This window comes from Arachis duranensis, chromosome 3 (genome assembly GCF_000817695.3).
Source record: "Arachis duranensis cultivar V14167 chromosome 3, aradu.V14167.gnm2.J7QH, whole genome shotgun sequence".
Taxonomy (NCBI): Eukaryota; Viridiplantae; Streptophyta; class Magnoliopsida; order Fabales; family Fabaceae; genus Arachis; species Arachis duranensis.
In genome coordinates this window covers 118,496,680-118,512,013 of record NC_029774.3, presented here as the reverse complement: position 1 = coordinate 118,512,013, position 15,334 = coordinate 118,496,680, and the positions used below count along the sequence as shown (strand labels likewise).

General features: G+C 29.2%; 1 protein-coding gene across 1 annotated transcript; it reads left to right on the top strand.

Moving 5' to 3' along the window:
• The first annotated feature begins 682 nt into the window (after positions 1–682).
• LOC107480623 (uncharacterized) lies at positions 683–15,082 on the top strand. Its single transcript, XM_052258458.1, has 5 exons — positions 683–786; positions 11,596–12,949; positions 13,660–13,926; positions 14,128–14,283; positions 14,628–15,082. The coding sequence occupies exons 1-5, from the start codon at positions 683–685 to the stop codon at positions 14,745–14,747; spliced, it is 2,001 nt and encodes a 666-aa protein (XP_052114418.1). The 3' UTR covers positions 14,748–15,082.
• Positions 15,083–15,334: the final 252 nt, after the last annotated feature.

The window sequence follows — 15,334 nt, the reverse complement described above, 5'->3', positions numbered from 1 at the left end:
TTATTTGATTTTTTATCTACAAAGACTCAGTCTTTTTAATCGATGAAAATTTTATTCTTTGCGATTTTTTTATAAAAGTAATTTTATTTTATAAATATTTGACATAATCTATAATGCTACGACAAAAATGACATAATTTTAAAATATTTATATTTTTGTAATTTTATTACGAATAAAAATATTAGTGTTTAATAATACAACAACAATAAAATAATGGTCAAATCTAAAAAATTAACATAGCATGCAAAAAATGATTCATTATTAAATAGTGAAAATTCGTGCAGTTAATTTTGTATGAATTTAATAATTTAAAACTGTTAAATAATAATTTAATTATTTATTAAATCATTATTAATAGTTTTTAATTATTAATTTTATATCAAATTAATTGCATTTGAGTTGCACAATTTTGAATAATAGCCAATCATAAATACGAAGGGGAAAAAATGAGAGTAAAATATTATTGCCATCAGCGAGTCAGCCCCTCACCTTCGTTTCATATTCTCACCAGATTTTAGTTGGACTATCTTCAAATAGAAATTTTTAGACAAAAAAAGAAAAGGAAAAGAAAGAGAAGGGGGACAAAGGGTAGAGGAAGGAGAAAGATCGAGAATATTAAAGGGCAAAAAGATAAGATTATATGAGGTCTCAGAGATTCCGACAATGAGACGGGGAGTCTAAGATGCCGGCGAGGAGGGCGGAGATGGGTGCTGGAGCAGCTGGTGTGAACACGTGTGGGGACAACTGTAATAAACACGTAACTGTCTTTTCACGTATTGATAAGGAGTAAAAGTATTGCATGGGGAGCTTTGACATAACGCATGAGGGTACGTGTCCATGCACGAGAGGTGACACCCCAATATGAAGGGGTCCCAACTCCCAATATATGCAGCCCCACCTTGCTTTTTTCTTCTAAATCATGGCGTGCTTCTTGTGCTTATTTTTTTCTTTTCTTTCCTTTTTTATTTTCATTGTGTTATTATACTTTTATAAATTAAAAGAAATTCGAAGTCGAGAACTCTTACAGAGAGGAGGAAAATAAATGTCATTTGAGTTATACTTTATTCACATTATATTGTTAGTACTATTTGTGTCGGGGTTTTAATTTTCAATAATGTTAGACAATTAAATTTTTTACGTAATTAAGTTTAATTAAGCCATGGTATATATATATTCTTTTTAATTTTTTTTCTCTTTTTTTTTTCTATCATCATCTGTCATTGTCATTATTAGTATCATTTTTTTCTTCTTCTTATACGTTTCTCAATTCTTTATTCTTATTATCTTTTTTGTTTATTTATTTGCTAGTGTATTTTAAAATTTTATAAAACGGAAGAATAAAAAAATAAAAAAATAATGACAATAAAAAAAAGAAAAATAATACCATTTTTTATATAAAATACAAAAATAAAATAAAAATAACACCAAAATTTATTATATAAAGCACAAAAATTTTACCACAATAAACATTAAAGTTTAATTGATATCGATGACAATATAAATAGTTAATCTTTAATAAAATATGTGAATTACATAAATAATGATGTCTGGATTGATATCGGGGTATTCTTTTTTCACAACTCATCTTAACGTATTTCATTTTCAATTTTTTTTAACATACAATTATATTTGCTTCTGACATGAATTTTTCGTTTTCAATTTCTTAAAAATATTATAATTTGTCCTCAATGAGTTGCTTTGAAAAATAAAAAAATAAAAAATACAATCACTCCTTACAAATTCGCTTTTCAAAAATTAAAAGAAAATCATGATTCACTACCAGTTCCTTAATTTCAAATTCAGCCTCATGTTTTTGGAAAACATGAAAAAAATCTCATTTTAGAAAATCACTTAAATTCCTCACATATATAATTTTTTTTAAATTGATAGATAAACTATTAATTGCATCAGCAGCGGAAAAACACGTGGGCTCAATAATTATATGGCAGTGAGCTGGGATGTGGAAATTGGATGACTTGGTGACATAAAAGATTTGTACGGACTGTATATTAAAATATTATGCTTAATGTTTTAAAAGTCAATTGGTCCTTAACGTCCAAAAACAAAAAGTCAATTGGTCATGGACAAAATGAATCAATTATTAACTTTTATATTTGCACATTATTGCCAAGCAGGTTAAAAGCCACTAATATTTTAGAATTATTTTATTTAATCAATAATTTTGATAGTATATTCTTATTTTAGGATATAGTTCATTTTTTTTATGTTTGGACTTTTTTTTTGTACAAAAAGAATTATACATCGATTTTTTTTTTAAAATGGTAGCAATAAATACTTGCAAAGACATTCCAATATTCAAATAAAAAAGAGTGTAAGTCTTTTAGAGAAAATATAAAATAAATTGCATATCTATAATATAATGAGTTATCAATATTTATAAAGTTGTTTGTGATTGGGATGGTTATTCGCATATTCCACTTGTTTTTCGAAGTTTTAGTTAATCTTCCGGTGATTAAATTTAGTGATTCGTTTTAGATTTGTTTAGAGATATTAGCGAAAAGATTCTTGAGTTTGGTGTGTAGTTATTTGATTTTTTTCCAATTCCAAACTTATAGATTTGTTTTAGGCTGAGTTATAATTAATGGATCAGATAGTATAAATTGAAAGAGTTAAAGTATAATATGTTAATCGTATATTAAAATAATTTTATACAATTATCTAAATTCTATGTATTATTTTAAATAATTATTCATATAGCGCTACATCAGCAAACAAAGTGCTGAGTTGGTTCTGTTTTATTATGCTAGACTTATTAATTTTGTTTAGACATTTAAATAAGATAAAAATGAGAAGACAAAGAATTTATAAGATGTACAAATCAAATTATTTTCTCTCATTCTTTAAAATAATTTTGTTTTTGTTTTATTTAAGAGTTAAAATAAAATGATATCATTTATTTATATATCTAACATGACAAATTAAAACTAACTCAATGTTTTATTCGATAACTCAGCGTCAAAAATAGTTTAAGACTAATATAGTACTTAGAATTAAATTTTAGAGATTAGTATAATAAATTATAAATTTAAAGGACTAATTGCATCCACGTTAGTTGCTCCAATATACGGTCTATTTCTCCCAAATTAAATTAATTAATGGATCCATCACTGGCCTGACTTGTTTGGTGGTATTGAAACTCTTCAATTGCGTGTGCGGCTGCTCATGATTTTTGTTCGGAAAACGTTCCATATATATCAATTTTTCATGCACGTCTTTAATTTATATGGTCATAATAGCACAACTTAAATAGGAAATTGTCATCATCACTTCTTAGAAGAAACAAGTATTGCTTGGCACCATATATGTATAGGTAGTTTGTCTGCGTATTCTCCCGGCAGATCGTAGTTCACCTATCGTACAATAATGTTCCGACATTTTTGTTGTCCTTTTGTAATTTTGCTTCCGAATATCGGATTGTTCTTCAATCTGAATACGACTCCTCTACTCATATTTCAGAATTATAGCTTCCATGCATGTTTCTTAGTACTTTCCCTAAAAAGTTGGATATCTAAAAGTAATGCGGGCGCAATAACATATTCATATTTACCAGCAAATAATTTGCATTTACTAAAACAGTAGTGAAGTTATAAATAAATAATATTTGATATTCATTATGGGGTTTTGTTAGAATAAAGTTTTAACTGTACTGTATAGTGGTTTACTAGATAAAATTAAAGTTTTGGTATGTTCAATATATATAATATAAATTTTCAATTAAAACTTGCTATAATATTAATGAGCACAACCTTAATTAACAAAATAATCATATATATAATATCATCCAATTATATACACATCTTGATATATATATACTTTTTTTTTGCATTACTAAAATAATCATGCAAATAAAATAATTAGCATAATAAAATGATTTAATTAAATAATATTTTAAATATTAAAATTAAAATTAAATAAATTTTACTCAATCCAAAAATTAGTTTATGAGACGAGGGATGGATGTCTCATATTTATAAATCATTATAAAATTTATTTTAGAAAGATGTAAGGTTTATAATGCATTCTCTTCGCACCCAAAAAATAATTATTTGGAGTGTAAACATTTGTAGGTGAGTGACCCAACAACAATATATCAGATAAACTCTGGTACTATATTACAAGTTTTACATTTATCAAGAATAAAATCTCTTCATAATTTATAAATGTGAAGCATTCTTTATCTCATAAGCTAATTTTTAAAAGTGAGTAACACCCACTCAATTTTAATTCTAATACTAAAAATATCAAATAAGAGGATGAAAATTAAAAAAAAATATTTAATATCCGAAAAACTCAAAATATTTACATTTTGTTTAAATTTTTTACGTAAACTTTATAATTTCAATATCACTAAAAAGTGAAAGACTGTAATAAAATTGAGTTGTTAGAAATTAATAGTGCAGATTAAAGCTAAGCAAAGAGAAGATTTAGGTTTTATATATAATTATATACACATTATTTGACAGTTGATTATGTCAGCAAAAGAAACTAACCAATAGTAGTACAATAACAAACGCACGAGTTCTTTATTATATTAGTCCATGCAGCAAGCAATTATGGTGCATAAATGTTGGTGAATAATATGGCACATACAGTTGCAACCACATCATTGAAGTCACCTTCGTTGCTTAATTATCTCCATTATAATAGCATTAGAAGGTTCCGAATTGTAGTAGGTGATAGATGAATATATATCTTCTATTGTGTGCATGTAAAGGGTTCGTCATTTTTACGTCAACACATGCAGTAACAAGCTAAAACTTTATCTTATCTTATAAGCCGGATTCATCATCAATGGAAGCTCAAGTTGTCAATATATATAGTTGCAAAAGATGAGAAATTTGACTAGCTAGCACCTCACCAAATAACACACAAGCTCTATATGTAAATGATAAAAATAACAAGTTTGAGTTTCTATTAAAGGTAGAAATAATCGACTTAGCTATTTCAAAAATTTTACCAATTAATTTAAAATAGTATGTGAAATGAAAATGCACGGTGTGATAAAAATATTGCATGTAAAATAATTAAATTACTGGAAATAAATAACATTGCTTTCATTCTCAGCCGTCCATTGAAAACGCAGAGTCTGAAAAGCTTTTGAATAAGTAAAGTCTTAAAAGCAGGTTTATCACGGTTTCTTTCCTACTCTTTAATTTCTGCCCGCAGTTTTCTTTGTCTATTTTTACGTATGACACCGTCATACGTTGAAGCAAAATGTGAAATGCTCCCAAAAAAGAATCTGTACTAGAAGAAATTTGATTACTGGTAAGTAGTACCCAACTTTTCTCTTGCCACATTATGGCCTTAATAATTGACTTTAGGTTGTATAAGCTAAGCTATATACTGTACGGTCATGTATATATATAATATAAGATGGTCATTTTGTCATCCAATCATGCTACTCTACATTTTGTATGAGTAGTAAGATAATTAAGCTATGAAATGCGGATTTTTTTTTAATTCGTCGCATGTTAAACACATTTTATACCCGATATTTATTGATATTTATTCGATATGTATATTTTTTTTTGTCCAACTACGTCATAATAAAAAATAATTTTTTTGGATATATTTAAATACATCTAAATACTATCATGTGTCAATGTATTTAATATTATTTTTAATATATATTTTTAAAAAATCCAACACTGACTACTATAATTTTTTGGATTTCAAAATCAGAAATAAAAGGGAGTTGGCTTATATTATATCGACTCACTGGACTTTTTGTATAATGTATTGTTGTATTTAAAATTTTTTTGTAAAAGTGTGTAAAAAACTAAAACTATTGACCGGTAGTTTGTTTATAACCCAACTTTCAAACGACAAACAGATGCTGGTGTGCTAAAGCATACTGCTAACCTTTTCCTTTTGCCGCTAGTTTAGAAGCATTGTTTTTGCTTCTTCTTTTGAGGCTGTTGGATAGGGAATTTAAGTTAACGGTTTTACAAGAAAAATTAAACTTTTATTTTTAACTAACAATCACCAATTTTTAATTACTTTAAGTCTAATATATATACCCTTCTTTTCTCTTTCATGATTTGAATTTGTCTTTTATTTGGTGGGAACTCATGAAATCGGGAAATTTGTCCGCGGGAAAGCTTGATCCTAATTGCTTTTCAATTAGTATTATTTTGCATATTTTTTTAATGGCAATTCACTTTAAACTATTCACATTAAACGCAATTTCATTTACATACCAAAACCTGGTGACAATTCTTTGGTGCCTTGCAATTTTGTAGGAAAGTGCCGAACTTTGTCTAATATATGATTATTTTTTTTTTGAAAAAATTGTCAATAAACTCTCCATTTAATTGTAATTTTCAAAATTTTTTATGTTTTTTGAACAATTTTAGCAACTCATCACAATTCGACTACAATACCAAACTTTTTATTCTCTCTCTCTCTCTCTCTCTCTCTCTCTCTCTCTCTATATATATATATATATATGTGGGTGTGCTTTATTATAACCTTTCTTATTAGTTGAAGTTTTGATGTAAAGCATATAAACATGTCCCACCACGCATTACAGAGAAATATTCAACGAATACATACGTACGTTAATTAAGTTTCTATCACAATCTGCGTTTCAATATATAGTCTTAGGTATAAGGCCAATTTTTTCTGGTTTTGACTAACAAATGAAGGCTAATTAATTAATCAATAATGATCGATCTCATTGCACTTGGTATAATAAATTTACTCAACTTTAGGTTGAAAACAACTCTAAATATATACTATATACTAGCTAGTTCAAACACCTAACTTGAATTGTCAACGGCTGCCATAAATATAAGTTTGCACCTAACACGCACTACAACAGCCCTCTCTGGATAAGATGACCATAATTTAAACAAAACTCAGATAATTTAATATACTTATATAGTATATAGTACTATGAATGAAAATATAAATGTGCTTCAGCGTTTTACTTTTTACTCAAATGTTAATTTTAGTTGACAATTACCAAACCTTTTTCATGTCTATTTTAAGTCGTGACAAATGTGTATATATAGCTAATTTTTATAGTGCATATGTGTGTTAATATAGCTTAATAACGTTTATTTTAATTAGTGTGATGAAATTATCTCTCAACATATTTTTTTGAAGTAAGAATATTTTTTTTGAATTTGTTTAGATTTTTTATATAATTTTTTTATTATATTAATTTTTTTAAGAATAAAAAAGATCAAACTCTAAAATTTTACATCATTGTAAGAATTTATATACAATATCATGAAATTACTTTTTCTAATAATTTAAGTTAATAAAAAAAACAAATGAATAATTATATTTATAACATTAATAAGTGCCAAAATATGAAATGCTAGAAAAATTACAGTTCAAAGTTGAAGTCGAATTTTCAACCCACCAAACATAATAATATGTGAGACTGTGCCAGAAAAATACACTTAAACTTTCGGCGTTGCTATATGAAATTGATATTGTATTTTGAAAAAACTCTTGTCGTAATCCAGTGATTAGAAAACGCCAGATTAGCATAGAGTTCGATAGTTTGATGATGTGATTGAGTGTTTAATTAATTATATGGGTTTTGATTAGATAAAATACGGGGGTGCAATTAAACTAATAATCTCAACAAAAGTAGTGCTATTGTAATAGCTAATGAGCTACTTTCTTTGGCAGCAGTCCTTGTCATATCATATCAAAGCAATGAAACAAAATAAGATTCAAAATGCATAAGTCTGAAATTATTATTTGGAAAACGACTTCGGTCACTGTTAGGGAGGATACATCGATTTGGTCAATTTAGCTGCTATAGAAACACATGCATAATCCAACTACTTTATACGTTTTTTAAATTTAAAAAGAATTCAATTAAAGCTAAGCTTGTCTTACACACAAACAGTAGCATTGCATCATATATCTAAACTCCTTATAAATATATACAAAAAAATTGAATATATCAACAAGTAATAATATTTGTGTGTATTTAAATATTATTATGTTAAATATATATCTGACACATCAACACAGTAATTTAAGTCAACTTTTTGTACTTCATAGCTATTGAGTTGCAAATGTTTAAAATAAAAAAAGAGGTATTTTAAATTAATTAGATACGTTTATTCTATTATGTATAAATTTTGCAAATTGGAATATTACCGAAAAATATTATAAGTTACAGTGTTGCTCAATGACGAATCCAAAAAATTTTGCTGGTGGGGACAAATCATACACAATAAAAACAATAATTTTTAGAATAAAACGTATCTTTTGTTCTTAATATTTGTAATTTTTTTTAAAATACACCTAACGTTTAGTTGCATTCAATTTTGTCCCTAATATTTTCGATTTATGTCAAAATTATCCCTAAACGTCAACTTATATAAAATGTTAGGAATAAATTGAAAGCTTATAGTGATAGTTTTGATACAAATTAAAAACGTGTAAGAACAAAATTAAATAAATAAAAAATGTTAGAAAAAAATTAAATAAAATTAAACATTAAAAATATTTAAGAAAACCTAAATATTAGGGAAAAAATAATTTATCCTAATTTTTATAATTTCACAAAAAATTAAAAATATAATATGAATATAAAAACTCAGAAACCAATCATACAAAAATATACTAATAAAATTTTATTATACAATAACCATTAATTAAAAAATAAAAATATTACACAAGAGTATAATTATAAAATAAATGTAATATAATTTAATAAAAGAAAAATTACAAAAAGATAAAAATAAATTTTTAATTAAATCAAAAGAAATTAAAAAATAAAATAGAGAAAATAGAAAAATAAAAAACTGGAAGAAAGTAAAAGAATATAGTAGCAAAAAAGTTGATTTTGAGAATAATTAAGGTTAGGATTATTTATTTTGACTTCTCATTTTTTTATTATTATTTATTTAATTACTCTTTTATTAAATAGTTAAAATTAAATTTTATACATTTATAATATCTTTCAACAACATTAAATTGTGAAGAGTGGGGTCAAAATTATTTATATAGTGGAGACAAATAAAATTTAATACTATATACTACTTAAGAATTTTATAAAACTCAATTGGGGCACTTGCCCCCACAAGCTACCATGTAAATCCGTGAATTTGGTACCACCACGAGTGTTATTCACTTAGTTTGTATAGGCACAGTGAATACTAAAAAAAGATTATCTAGATTTAACGTTATTAATTACAATGATAATATTTGTATTTTATATAAAAAAGATACTAAAAATAATTACCAATTATTTTTTGACTGTAAGTTTATTTTGTCAAATGTGTAAGTTATTCGTCTATGATAAACTATGGTCTATTTCAAAAATAATATAATTAAGCAATATTTTAAAAATTAGACAGATGTATTTGTAAAAAAAAAAAGTAATAGGTGATTGATTAATTTTTTTGTTATCATTTAAAGTACTTGACTGAAAAGAAATGACAGAATTTTTAAAATTAAAAAAATAAATGTAGCAAAAATAATCAACCGTCGATTAAAAATTACAAAGATTGCAGTCATAATAAATTCTTATAGTTGTTAATAATACTATCAGATATGACTACAAATTAGTTTTATTTTAATTAGCCAATACTATTTACATTGTTGTTCTACCTTATTGTGTATTAATTTTTTATTTCAAATAAAAAAAAACAGATATGTTTAAGACTAAAATTAAATATTTATAAAGTCTCAATCATTAGGCAAACCAAATACACATATTAACTAATAACTAATAGAGGACTTATGTGTCTCAATCAAATAATTTATACATTTCGATTTATGTTTTTTATTTTTAGTATTTCTTTTTTTAATTTTGTAAAAAAACAAAAATAATAAAATTTTATTTTTTTATTTTCCTTTATTATTTATTTTTTCTATAAAATTTTAGAATTTGAACATTAAAAAAAAAAAAGCTTTAGATCGGCACATAAATCAAGAATCTGATTTGGATTCAGGTCTGCAATATTTGTGAAAAGCTTTTGACCAAAATTATTGTTGACCCAAAACATACTCATCACAAATAAGCCTTTTTATCGTAGTCATTCGTTTTTGATCCAAAAACTATTTTACAGTAACCCATATTTCTTCCCAATGTAGATCCGTTTCCCTGTGTTCTGTACAGTTGGGCTTTTCCCGGCCTGTCATGGATACAGAGCAAAACAAAAAATTAGGGTTTACAACTTATAAAAGTACTAACTTTAGTAACTTCTCTGATTAATCCCAAATCACGGTTTTTATTTTTGGTTATTATCTATTTATCCATTCTATTATATGATTCAAATATATCTCAGTAAAATATTTCATTTATTTTAGAATTAATAAAATAAAAAAAATATTTGAAAATTTAATTACGAATATATCGTTATTGAATTACTGTTGTTCTATTTTAATAATGTACATGAACCAAAATCAAAGATCCTCTCAATCAAGAAGTGTAAGAACAAGCAAATTGCATCGTTAAACCAATACTTAGACATAATTAAAAATTGTTAAAAAAGAGGTCTCTTAATCCCGCGAGTATTCTAGACTGCGATGAAAATACGAAATATCAAATACGAGTTAAAAAAAATAATAAAATGAAAAAGAATTGGTTAGGGAGGTGCATTGATAGGAGCGTTATGGGTGTTATTTGCCGACTAAGAATCGCGGCAAGGGGAAGGACCCGGTCTGAGTCTTGTTGAATGAATGAATCTTCTTCCTTCATCACGTTCTCATTCAATTCCGCACCTTCTGCTTCCTCGTCTCCACCGCCGCCGCCACCCACATTCGTTTCCGGATCCTCTTTTCTAGCATGTTGTCCTGCCTCTCCTCCTCAGGTTCAGCTTCCCTCCTAGCTTATTCATTCTCATATATCTTCCTCTTTTAATTTTCACTTACACTTCTCCGGAGTAACCGCTTCTTAGCTGAAATGGTCGGGACATACCTGATCTCATAATTTATTGCGAAATTACATGCAACTCATTCATGGTGGTGTTGCTACAAAATGAATTGCAATAGACATAGCAACTTTTACTTTCTAAAGTAACTCTGTATCAGTAACTACTTCACCATATACCGTTTAGTCCAATGGAGAACCTTTAATTACTACAGTTTGAAATTTGAAGAGCGTATTCTTGTATAAATTCCACGGATGGTTTAGACACTGATGCAATCTATGATAGGAGGACACTCCAACGTCATTTGGTCCATATAGTGCTATAGCCAATCTCACATACTGGACAAGGCTTAGTAGTTCTTGAAATTATTCGGTGCTGCATTATGTAGGGCTGCTTCATTTGAAATTAGTTATCTTTTACTACTGGAAAATATCAGAAAAATTAGCAGTGAAACTTAAACCGCTCCAAAACTGAGTAGTAGAGATCAATTTAATCTTTTGTATTAGGTGAGTCAACCACTTGACGCCTTTGAAGGAATTGACATTTAGTATTTTTGTGACAAAAAAAAATTCTTGTTTACATGTGTACCTTTTATAGTTGCAACAATTGGAAAGAAACCATTGTAGGTAATAAGTTAGGAGAAATGTTTTATCGACTGGATTCATAACACAACAGTTTGGAATATGGTCACTTTTGTTTTATAATGTCAGTTTCGGGTTTGCAGGTTTTTGATGCTTGCAAATATAAGGAGAGTTGCCCAGTCTATTCTTCGTGTTCATAGAAACAGGTATCAGGGAGTGAGTAGAAATGGGGCTTTTGTCTCAGCAGGACCTAATATCAATCGATGCAGGGTGTATATGCAAAATAAGTTTCCCAGTGAAGCATGTACTTCATGCTTATGGCATGGAACTAGGGGGAACTTTCACAAAGGGTGTTCTTTCAGCAACTTTGCTGTAACCTCAACAAGTAATGCAGCAGCATATAATTCTCAAATAGCTTGGGAAGCTTGGAAATTTTTGTATAAAAAGTATTATTCCAATGGCCATAACACATTAACCTCAATACATATGATTGCTCAGGCAGTGAGCCTCACTTTTGCTCGTTACTATTTGTTGGTCCCTAGTATCTTTGTACTAACTTGGGGAGAACTAGCATTGGCTCGGCAAAGAAATTCGCCACATGCAAAACGTTACCCGTCACAGAATGCTTTGTATATGCATGCACAAGATGGGTACAACTACATGTTAATTTTTGCAGCCGCTATAGTAGAAGGCCTCATTTTGTTAGTGAGAGCTATCTATCTAGCAATGTTATTCTCTCCAAGTATACTGATGGCACCAGTTGCAGATTATTTTGGACCAGAGTTTAGGAAAGTGTGGCTCCGGGTAGTTCATCGTACATTAGAAAAAGCAGGCCCGGCATTCATAAAATGGGGGCAATGGGCTGCTACACGACCTGATCTCTTTCCTCGGGATTTATGTATGAAACTTTCTGAACTTCATACTAAAGCTCCCGAACATAGTTTTTACTACACAAAGAAAACTATAGAGAGAGCTTTTGGGCGAAAGATATCTGAAATTTTTGAAAACTTTGAAGAAGTTCCTGTAGCATCTGGTAGTATTGCTCAAGTGCATCGTGCTCTTTTAAGATCTACTTACCCTGGTCAGAAAGCAAAGAGCCAGGTGGTTGCAGTGAAGGTTAGACATCCTGGTGTGGGAGAATCTATTAGAAGAGATTTTGCAATTATCAATTTGATGGCAAAATCTTCAAGGTTTATTCCTGCTCTCAATTGGTTAAGATTGGATGAAAGTGTTAAACAGTTTGCAGTTTTCATGTTGTCTCAAGTTGACCTTGCAAGGGAAGCTGCTCATTTGAGCCGTTTTATCTACAACTTCCGTAAATGGAAGGATGTCTCTTTTCCTAAGCCTGTCTATCCACTTGTGCATCCTGCAGTCTTGGTGGAAACCTATGAAAATGGGGAAAGTGTGTCATATTACGTTGATGAACTTCAAGGACATGAGAGGATTAAAAGTGCTCTTGCTCATATTGGGACTCATGCACTTTTGAAGATGTTACTGGTAAGAAATGACATCTTTCATTTGCAATTTTTATCCAACAATTTTTCATGCAATATAATTTGTGAACAATCAAGTTTTTCTTAATTCTATTAAATATGTATATCTCAATTGACATGTAGAGAAAAAACTTTCATGGTTCTTTATAGGTGTTCTCTATTAAATATGCTAAGAGATTAGGCCTTATAATTTCTCTTCTTCTTAATGTAATTCCTTCTTTTGTAACCGAAAAAAGATATTAGCTTGTCTTGTTAGGAATATTGATAGAGGATTCATAAGAAAAGGTTTGGTTTTAAAATGTTGTAATAACAGCAAATGAAAATTTATAATCTTAGTTCTCATTAACTGTTATTAACTCGTACTATATAGATTTTCAATTTACTTTGGATGAAACATTAAACCGGGAACAGGTTATTTACTCTCTAGTTTGTATGCTTATGTTATGCTGCTTGTATTTCATGATAAACCTGGACCTTTCATTTTCTATAGCCTCTTTATGGTTTTTAGCTAATGGCAATTCTCTTTTATTTCAACAAATTTTCTTATTTGATCCACAAACAAATTTACTTTCTGACTTTCCTTGTTTGATCTATAATAATCATATTACATCCTATTTCCTATGTTCAGTATGAACTAGAAGTTGGATCCTTTGATATTTTAGACTTGAACATGACAAAGTTTAGCTTCCAATATATTGTGGAATATTCTTTCAGGTGGATAACTTCATTCATGCAGACATGCATCCCGGAAATATCCTTGTTCGACTCTCTCAAAGCAAGCGCCGGAATCGGCTCTTCAAATCAAAGCCTCATGTGGTTTTCCTTGATGTAGGCATGACTGCTGAACTCTCTGGTAGTGACCGGGTAAATCTATTGGAATTTTTCAAAGCTGTTGCCCGCCGAGATGGTCGGACAGCTGCAGAGTGCACACTCAGATTATCAGAAAAACAGAACTGCCCAAATCCAAAGGCTTTCATTGAGGTAATTTGTTCAAGATACAACTGTTTGAATATGGATTATTACATTGTTGCATTCTGTCTACAGGTGAGCATAGTAATGAGGTCCTGCTTGTTGTGTGTGGGGTTCAATGGATTGCAGATATATGTTCTTTTTTCATTTACTTAACCCCGTGATATGATTCTGAGTCAGTGCATACATTGGATTCTTCTGTTTTCCTAATAGGAAGTGGAAGAGGCATTTACCTTTTGGGGCACTCCGGAAGGTGACCTGGTTCATCCTGCAGAGTGCATAGAGCAATTGCTGGAGAAAGTCAGGCGTCATAGAGTTAATGTAGATGGCAATGTTTGTACTGTCATGGTGACAACCCTGGTTCTCGAGGTAACTTTTTTTTTGGGGTCATCTTTTTACCAAGCTCACTACACTAGTATGCGACAATACCACTATCATGTGAGTTGGAAAGTAATGGAAAACAATATGCCCTTTATAAGTTCTCATAGCTGATTATACTCTCCTCCCTGTTGTCGTCTTATTAATGGAGAAATGATACTTGTATTCATTTTTTCTTGGACGCCAGAATTACTTCCCTCCACCGTTGGATGCAATGTGGGATTTACAATGTTATAATTTCACACTCCGTCTAACGCAGAGAAAAAATGAATACAAAGCACAAATCCTGCTATCAAAATTGTTTGTGTAACTTGTGCATAATGTAATTTGCGTAGGGTTGGCAGCGTAAGCTTGATCCTGGGTATGATGTGATGCAGACGCTGCAGACATTGCTGCTCAGAGCTGATTGGGCAAAGTCTCTTTCTTACACAATTGATGGGCTTATGGCCCCCTAAATAGTGAGGACCCCTTTGTTTCTTGAGGCTCTCCAGAAGCAATTTTGACGAACATGAAACTAAAGCATGAGCTCAAAGCCTAAAACTAAAGGCGCTATTACATTTTCTTTGTTTCTTTGTCAATTTTTCCTAAAGAATTATACATGTATTTATCTCTTGATTATTTTTCCAGCGGTTAATGCTGCGTGCATGAGCATTATAGTCTACGGTAAAAAGTGTAATAAAGCCGTCTATATTTGAGCTTCATACTCTGTCGTGCATGCACAGAATACAGATTAGAGTTTTTATTCTTTAAAAAATACCGAAGTACACTTTATTGTCGGAAGTAGATTTTGCCATTTTCTAATTCGATAATGCCACTCTCTTATTATATGCTATTTTCAAATTATCAACTTTTATGGGTCATTTTTCATTACCAAGAAAAATAAAATAACGAGGATGAGGATAACTTACGTAAATAAGAAGTGATATTATCAACTATTTTTACTTTTCCTGTATGATCCTGATTGCTAGTTGTAGATGTGTAGATTCGGGTTAAATTAATGGTCATGACTAACAATTTAATTGCAAAATGGAAAGTGCTATTT